Source organism: Pithys albifrons, chromosome 2, assembly GCF_047495875.1.
Source record: "Pithys albifrons albifrons isolate INPA30051 chromosome 2, PitAlb_v1, whole genome shotgun sequence".
In the NCBI taxonomy this organism is placed as follows: Eukaryota; Metazoa; Chordata; class Aves; order Passeriformes; family Thamnophilidae; genus Pithys; species Pithys albifrons.
In genome coordinates this window covers 68,395,256-68,404,125 of record NC_092459.1, presented here as the reverse complement: position 1 = coordinate 68,404,125, position 8,870 = coordinate 68,395,256, and the positions used below count along the sequence as shown (strand labels likewise).

At 43.3% G+C, this 8,870-nt stretch overlaps 1 protein-coding gene across 1 annotated transcript; it reads right to left on the bottom strand.

The window, feature by feature from the left end:
• Positions 1–71: 71 nt before the first annotated feature.
• On the bottom strand, positions 72–8,281 carry ACAT2 (acetyl-CoA acetyltransferase 2). The gene is made up of 9 exons (XM_071549396.1): positions 8,150–8,281; positions 7,913–8,047; positions 6,560–6,741; positions 5,581–5,698; positions 4,690–4,833; positions 3,811–3,933; positions 2,889–3,043; positions 930–1,040; positions 72–372 (listed from the first exon to the last, which is right to left on the bottom strand). The coding sequence occupies exons 1-9, from the start codon at positions 8,196–8,198 to the stop codon at positions 205–207; spliced, it is 1,185 nt and encodes a 394-aa protein (XP_071405497.1). The 5' UTR covers positions 8,199–8,281; the 3' UTR covers positions 72–204.
• Between the last annotated feature and the right edge of the window lie 589 nt (positions 8,282–8,870).

Genomic DNA, 8,870 nt, shown 5'->3' with positions numbered 1-8,870 from the left:
AAACTAATTTTTGAAAGGAAGGTTGGTCCTTGCAAAGAGAATGTAAGTTCTTGTGTTTGACAAGGCAGCAATTGAGTGGCAAAAAGTAATTGTGTAAGTTTATTTAATTTTAGGCAAAGCAAACAACTGTGAGCTCCATTATTAGAAGTTTGTTAGTAAAATGTTTGAAAGCTTAACATCAGCTGTTAATTCATTCACTTGCATTCATCTCTCAATGCACATGGCAATTCCCATTCCTCCTCCGATACAGAGAGCAGCAACACCACGTTTTCCACCAGTGCGTTCCAGCGCATGTAGAAGAGTTACAAGGATGCGACAACCAGAGGCACCAAGAGGGTGGCCAAGAGCAATAGCTCCACCTTGAATATTAATCTAAAAAAAAAAAGCCAATATAGATGGTCAAGAACATTCAACTGGCTTAGCTGACATTCACATGCATGACTTCACTGGATGTAGCCCTTGATTATATGTGAGCTTGAAACCACAAACACCATTTCACAGTGAAAGTGAACATGAGTGCAACAGCTGTTAATCAGTATTTCTTCTGAAAGCACACTACCATTACTCTCTGAAGATAATTAAGGTAAATTTAGGGATGACTTTGCCATCACTAGAAGAATACTGTGGAACATACACTTTCAGGCGCAAGTCCAAGTTCTGAATTATAAATATGCTCAAGCAGTTATCTAGATTTGCATAAAAATTCACTGCAGCACGTGTAACCTGTTCAGCTGGGAAGCTGCCTGCTAGCAAAGCCAGCTGGTGGCACAAGCAGTGTGAGGAAATGCCTGTTGGGGTTCTTGTCCTGTTTGCTTACAGCAAAGTGATTGCAAGAGGGCTGTGCTCGCCCATACAATCCAGATGCACAGAATGGAACCCGTTTGAATTGCAGGAGGCAAAGAAATTCAGCCTACAGATATATTCATTACCTTTTCAGGATTTACATTCAGTTCTTTTGCTATTGCAACAGATAGCGATGCAAAGGCTTCATTAATTTCAAACAGGTCAATTTGTTCCAGAGTCCAGCTGGCTTTGTCAACCTGAGAAAACAAATAGGAGCTTTTAGGTTTTCTTTAGCACCAGAAGAAGCTTTTCATAAGACTTAAATTGGTTAATTTAAAGCTACCACTTCTAAAAAGTTGAAGGAAAACAATTTTTCCATAGCCAAGGTTGATGACAGGATTCTCAAAGATGACAGCCAAAATTTCAGTGTCGTCAAAACTCGGTACAATGTGCAGTAACATGCTGGCTGCTCATAAAATCTTCATTAATTTTACAGGTAGTGGTGTTGGCGCAATTTTGGAAATCGAACTGTTCATGGTGCCCTTACTGGGACAAGCACGGCATTTAAAAGTGGGCTTTAACAGATTCAAAGCAAGTTTTTCAGGACATAGTCTGACTAGAGATTTGCTACTTAGTACTGAGACTTTTGTCCAGTCCTGCTGCCTTAAGCTGAAAGTTTCCACTTGAAGTTCTTTCCATGTAACTATTTTGGAAGATGTTTGGCTCCTATTTTCACTTGAGAAACTCTTGTTATGCAATTCCCTACTCTGGTACAGGCTGAAGCTTGTTTCACATATATACATTTTTACTTCCACTCTTAACAGCTACTTTTATCAGCAGAATCATCTGCAGCAATGATGTTTCACAACCTAGGCTAGCCCTACTGCTGCACTTCAAGGCTATAGTCAAGGAGAAGGGCCTCTTTCTATGACAGATAGTATGGAAACTTCTTCTGGGAGAGGATTAAGATACGTTATGTTTTAACACTAAAATGTATAACCTACTTGCTTTCTCACTATAAATTGCTACTATAAAAATCTGAAGAGAAAAGCATTTGATAACACACAAAGTTTACATCAAGAAACAGTGTGCCCTTTTTCAGAGTACCTATACGATTATAGGTACTGTTAAATAGTTTGTTCTACAGTTTAAATTAAAACAGTATTCTATATGCACCTACAGCATTTTCGATTTAAAAACAATTTGAGATAGGTAAGAAAAAGCTTCAGCATTACAGTTCTGATGTTCCTGTGAAAAGCCACAGAGCTTGGGTCAATGTAAGTTAAACTGTGTTGCCAGGACATTTCAGAGGTTAGAAAAATAAGGCCTTTATACTATTAAAAAAACTAAGAACAAATACTAAAGCAAATGTGTTCTTAGCTGTACAAGAGTTTTTTTCATGCTTTACTTCATAGCTCAGTTTTAACAGCTGGGGTTGCCATGGGCAATGTCTGTACAAGGAAGCAGTGTGGTACCATCAGGGCTGTTCACTGGGGTGTTTTGTTTGAGAACCTTGTCCTATAGACTGAACACTGAGCACATCAGTGGGTGAAGTAACGGTCTGAGCACATTAGATGTGGTTTTAGAGTGCACCTTGTTCAGTTTCACCTGAAAGGAATCCAATTTGTATGCTCCAATCTTTTCACAGGACAAAGAGCACCATCCCATTTGCCAATACAGATGCACTCACTGGCCCCTCTGAGCGCTGTGCTATTGCACATACAATCAGGCGATGATCTGAAAATTAACCTGGCCAGGCACAGTATCAACCATATTGGGGTAGGACCAAATCATCACTAGGTTTATATACACATCCCTGAAATTTGACCTTTAGCCTCCAAGGTTGCTTTTCCCCAAACCTGACTATATGCTCTAAATTCCATTCATGTGCCTACACATTTGGGTTTTTTTTTCAACAGTAGACACTAGCCTGGTAGCACTAGAAATCTCACCACTATTTTGAGCCTTATTTTTGCTTAGTTTATTTTTTTTACTAAGTTTTCCATAGAACATAGAAAAACCACGACATGATCAGAAAATGAAAAGCCATTACAAGCAAGAGTTACAACTACAATAGAAGTATAGATAGATAGGTGATTACTTACAGCTTTCCTTATTGCTGAAATGGGCCCTACTCCCATTATAGATGGATCTATACCGGTCTGAGCCCAAGATACAATCCGAGCCAAAGGCATAAGACCTCTCCTAGCAGCTTCTGATTTCTTCATTAGAACTACAGCTGCAGCTCCATCGTTTAGACCTGTGGAATGGCAAACAACTTGTATGTATTTTTTTGGGCTTTTACTGTACCAGTTTTTCCTGCTTGTGTAAGTTCATGATCTAGACAAAACAAAAATCACAAATATTTTACTGGTTTAGGTGAGTACTGTTCAGATCAGCAAAGTCTGACCTCTGCCACAAACACTTAAAAGGGAACCTATCTACTATACTGCTGTAAATGTGACACATTTGTGATTCTATTTGGAAAGCAGCAGGTGGAATAATTGAAGTACAATCTAAAAAAGAAGCACATCAGACTCATGAGGTAGACTTTGGAAGAGGAAGCATAAGGACCAAGGAAGAAGCTTCAAAACTGCCTGTGGCAGTCCCACAGGAGTAACATTTTCAAACATGAATCCTTAACTTTTCCATTGTCCAGACCTGCAGTATCAGAAAGCTTTAGACAGCTGCTTTTAAAAGGAAAGAATGCAGTTTCTATTCATTTCACCCTATCAAATATTGATGTTATTGTCCAAACTCTTGTATTACTTCATAGAAAACAAGCAAAAGAAGACATCTATAAAGAAATCCCCCACATCTAAAATTGAGGTCTCCTTAAGTCGTCAAACACATTGCCATTTCCTGTAAAATACATTCAGCAGTACCCACATGGCAGCCCAGCCTGTAGTACCCACATGGCAGCCCAGCCTGTGGTACCCACGTGGCACCCACCCCTCATAGGGACCCTGCCTTGAGCCACAGGCAGCTATTGTTCTTTTTCATTTCATTTTAGCCAGATGGACCAACCTGAAGCATTAGCTGCTGTTACTGTCCCAGTTCCATCTGTCAGGAAACAGGGCTTTAACTTTGCCATTGTTTCCAAGTTGCTCCCAGGTCGAGGGTGTTCATCTGTTTTAACTTCTATAGGACCTGCAAAACAGAGCATTATGCCCTCAGAGAGGGGTCTGATCACACACACACATCTCAGACAGAAAGCCGGCACAACCAACCAGCTAAGTGGGAATATACACCATATTCCTTTTAACCAACAAGCCATTATTATGTTGGAGCCAAGGTTCAACTCAGTACAGTTTATCAAATTGCTGTAACCCTCCAGCTCCTTCTAGCACAGCAGACAGCTCAGGTTTCCCAAGAAAAACATTATCAAATAAAAGATTGGCTAGTTGTGCAAAAGTTGATCTTGTTTCTAACCCAATAGCTTCTCTTCCAGCAGAAGGCTATATTTCAAATGATACTTGTAGTAATGTTTTTGCAAAGAGAAGTCATGTGTCATTAAATATAATTATCTAAACTGATGTCATGAAAGTGCTGCTAGATCAGCATGACTTTTAAGTTTGGTGCAGCAGGAACCTTAATAAAATGAAAAACACTGATTTTGATAACATATCCAAGACTATGTTAAGTCAGTGATTTTTCTAGGTAGTTATTATATTTCCAGTAAAACACAGTCTTAGTTATTTCCAAATAGAGCTACATATAGATATTCTATATTTGTATTGCTTCTCTCTTATTTAAAAACTAACCACTGAAAGCTGAAAAGGAGAGCAACAGGCTACATACTCACAGAAAGGCTGTGTAAGTGGGAAACCATCTACTGATTACAGGAGTCACAGTAGAAAACAGATTTTTCTTTAAAAACAGCTTTCATTATCCATTCACACCTACCTTTTTTAGATGGTACAAGAACAGGAACAATTTCTTTTGTAAAATAGCCAGCTTTCTGTGCTGCTTCTGCCCTGTTTTGTGATTGTACAGCAAGCTGGTCTTGTTCTGCTCTGCTGACTTGCCACTGTTTGGCCACATTTTCAGCTGAAATAGGGATAAAGTGCAAATTGCCATCAGGAAATGCTAAAATTTTAAGTTGTAAAATTGTAAGCACAAACACAGTCATTAATGTTTGCTGTAGCAAGCAGGTGAGCTTGTTGAAGTTTTCTTTCTGACTTCCTCATTTTGTTTGCTGTACTGTAATTTTTTGTGAGGGTGAACATTTCCATGTGTGATCTCCTCCCAAATGTTATATCAAATTAAATACAAAAGCAAACAAGCTTTTCCAGTTTATTGTTTCTTTGGACTATTATGGTCAGATATTTCTACAGCTTCTTCAGAAGAGGGTACAGTTCTGAAGTTAATCTGTTTCACAATCCAGGTCTGAAAAAGCAGTTGGCTGAATATCCATCCAGAAGCAAATAACCTGAAGTTGTAGTACCATGTGTACCCACAGCACACTATGCATTTTCTCCCCCACTGAAATCTGTGCTGCTAAATGCTCCAGTTACATACAGGGATCATTTTTTTTTTCTGAAATTAAATTTCTCACATGTAGAAGAGATGCAGAGAGATCAGCTCAGGCATGAAAAACCGCAAAACAGTAGCTTTACAAACAAAATGAAAGATGCCTTCAATGCCTTTCAGTATTACAGATTTCTTTCATTTTCATGACTACAACTTAGCAACAGCTTGTAACAGCTTGTTTGTAACTTCAGATTTCCCAAATTTCCTGTCAGTGAATTCTCTTTCTCTCCAGTTAACCATTTCATTTGGACTGTCATCACTTACCTGTTATACCCATATGATATTGATAAAAAGCATCTGTAAGGCCATCAAGGATTATAGTGTCCTGCAAGGAAGCCTCTCCCATTTTCACCCCAGCTCGCATGTGAATGACATGAGGAGCCTGCAAGAGGGTATTTCAAAAGGAGTCAGATGGTTTACACCTCAGGTGCACGATACAGCCAGACCACTGAGGAGACAGACCCTTGCCTTGCAGGTAGCTACTCCAAATCCCAGCAGCCTGCCCAGCTGCCCACTCTGCCTCTCCTTCCAGAGCCTGCCAGCTGGCATACTATTTGGCCTGTGCATTCCCCCGGCAGCAGATCATGGAGCAGTGTTTCCTCTCCAGAGACTGAATCAGTCATCCCTGGGCCCACATGGCCATGGGTCTCCCATCACACCAGTCTGTGCTAGGTGGTTCCTGAATACACTCAGCCACCAGTAAGGACCAACATCACCCTAGCATGGGCACCTAAACCCCAACAGAAGAAGCCATCCCTTTCCTGGACATCAGATCAATGGTCCAGGTTGATTCCTGAATACAGCCTTGGGATAGATACCCTGAAAAAAACATGCTTTGCTCCCTTTTCTAGCTCAAATTGCTTGGTGGACATAAACATTTTCAGTTATCCCTTCTTTGGCCTTCTTGCAACACAAAAAACCTGTCTATTGCTAGTTGTCTCAGGAAAATCACTCACTACAACAGGGCTAGATGGAAATGAAAATGGGAATTTAAATGTGGTGTGTATTTGCGTGGCACCTTAACATTAGCTACAGTATGAGCCCTTTTTTAAAAAAAACCCCACACTACTGAAGTCAATTGTTGCACATGTAAATTCATGCGCAAGAGCAGAGCAAGAGCAGACGGCTACTCTTTCAATCTGCCTCCAGAGTGCCAGCCTACAAATACGGAGTTTCAACATAACTTAATGCTGTTTGCTCCCAGTAAAAGACAGAGAAACCAGAGTGCAATGCTTTGCTTTACCTTGCTCATACTTTCCATGCCTCCTGCGACCACGATGCTGGATTCTCCCAGGAGTATGGACTGAGCAGCGAGACACACTGCTTTCAAGCCTGACCCACAGATCATCTGGCAGCTCCAGGCAGGCACAGAGTATGGGATTCCAGCAGCAACACTCGCCTGCCGGACAGGGTTCTGGCCAGCACCTGTGGGAACAGGCAGTATTTTTCCTTTGTTCTTAAAATTAACGAATGTTGGTCTTGTCATTTTCCACAATAGTACTGTGATTCCACCAAAATTTAGAGCTTGCTCCTACTTTCAGTTGGTAGATGGAGAAGTTCCCAGCAGTAATCTGTAAACAAGAGCTTCTCTCACTTATACTGTTGATCAGTAACTGCCTGTAAGATCAGGGATTTGCTAGTGACAGTTTTATATCTGCCACTCTGCTTTTGATGGCAGGTCAGATGAAACACCCACTTCAGATTAGTACTAGCCCATTGTATGTGTGTGAGAACTCTTTTAAATTGCTGCTTGTGAAATTCTTTTGACATCTTCTGTACATCACCAGCAGACAAATTTCCCTAAAAGTTCACATGAAAATCAAAAGCACAATTATACAAAAGCAGTTCCTGAAAGCTTCCAGTCTTTGTTGAAATTTTGATGGAGATAACAGGAGCACTATATTCAAAGAAAAGAGTCTTCATCTGCATCCCCCCAGGCCAAACTAATGCCAGCTCTTTGTATGCAAAGAAATGGGTAAGGAGAGCACATCATTCAGCAAGCTAAAGCATACAGGAATCTGAATCAGCTTTAAGTAAGACAAAAATATTTCCTTTATTTTCTTCCTCCATCTTTAAAACACAAACCTATCCTATGACTCTGCTGATCAAACATGACCCTGGAAAACGAAGGATCCAGTTCAAAACAAACAATTCCCTATCAGCTGCATTTTCATTAAATCAAAATATTTGTCTCCAAGTAAGTGGCATCACAGATCTTGCAGGTCGATCTTGCAGATGCACACAAATGCAGGCCTGTCTCTTAAATTGAATCTCAGAGTTATCATTACTTAGGATGTTAAATTTAGGCACAGAGATTATCAAGAAAAGGGAAGAGAGGCTGTAACAAAAAAAGTAAACTGACATTCATAAACACACTGTTATCTTAAAAAATCCTCAAACTATCCCACACCACATCATTTCCAAAAACCCAGCAACGGGTTCGGTCACCCAGAGCACGTGAAGAAGTGGGCCACGGTGCCACTTAAGCTCTTTGTTAAGGAACCGTGTGCTCCTAAAGGCAAGGGATAACGTCCTGCAAGATGAACCCTGCGCTGTTCCACTGGGGCAACCTCGGAGAGATGCGGCCGCGGAGTACCTGCGGTGAGCACCTGCCCCAGGATCACCTCGGACACCTCCTCGGGGGCCAGCCCCGCCCGCCGCAGCACCTCCCGGATGGCGGCGGCGCCCAGCTCGTGTGCGGGGAGCGCCGACAGCCCGCCGTTGAAGGCTCCTGGGAGAGAGGGAGGGAGGACAGAGGGAGAGCGATCAGCACACGGACATCCGCCCGGCCCGCGGGGAGCATCTGCCACCCAGGCCCGGCGGGGACTCTCACCCACGGCGGTCCTGGCGGCGGACACGAACACGACGGGGTCTGCGCTCATGGCGGCAGGGACGGCGGAGCGGAGCGACAGCGGGAGCTGTACCGGCGGCCGCGGCGGCAGTGAAAACGGAGTCGGAGTCGGCGCCGGTCCCGCCCCTCGCCTGCTGATGGGAGGGGCAGGAGGAAGGGAGCCGGCGCCGGGGATTCGCGGCCGGGCACCTGAGGAGACCGCGGGGGTCGGGCGGGCAGTGGCGTGGCCGGGCCGCCCCCCGGGCGATGGGGCGGGGTGGGCCGGCTCCTTCCTCGCCGGGCGGGCAGAGCGGCGGCGATGCCGGCTCCTTCCCCGCCGGGGCGATGCTGGGCTGGCGCTGGGGTCCGTCACCTCCCTGCGCTCCTGCTCGCACATCCACCCTCTGCCTGCTCGGCGCCCGCTGCCAGCATCGCCTCTTCCGCCAACCACAGTGAGCGGATCGAGTGCGCTGCTGTCACGGTGTGGCTTTAAGGACAGTTTATTTCACGACGGCATTTCATAGGATCCGGGATGTCAGCAGGAAGAAGGAATAATAGTTTGAATTAAACTACACAAAACTGCCTGTCGCTGGTTTGATCTGCTCTGCAGGTGATGCCTAGAGATTACCAACACTCAACTCGGACGCCTTTTTTTTTTTTTAAGCTTGAGAGCCCAACATATATATATAAGCCTAGCCCATTCATATATATAAAATATTTTACA

What these genes read in the sequence shown, in the direction of transcription:
- ACAT2 (XM_071549396.1), bottom strand. Translation starts at nt 8,198, where the DNA reads ATGAGCGCAGACCCCGTCGTGTTCGTGTCCGCCGCCAGGACCGCCGTG. An exon ending in GCATGGAAAGTATGAGCAAG is followed by an intron (nt 5,699 to 6,559) that starts GTAAAGCAAAGC and finishes ACCCTCTTGCAG; the next exon opens with GCTCCTCATGTCATTCACAT. An exon ending in TGAATGTAAATCCTGAAAAG is followed by an intron (nt 373 to 929) that starts GTAATGAATATA and finishes TTTTTTTTTTAG; the next exon opens with ATTAATATTCAAGGTGGAGC.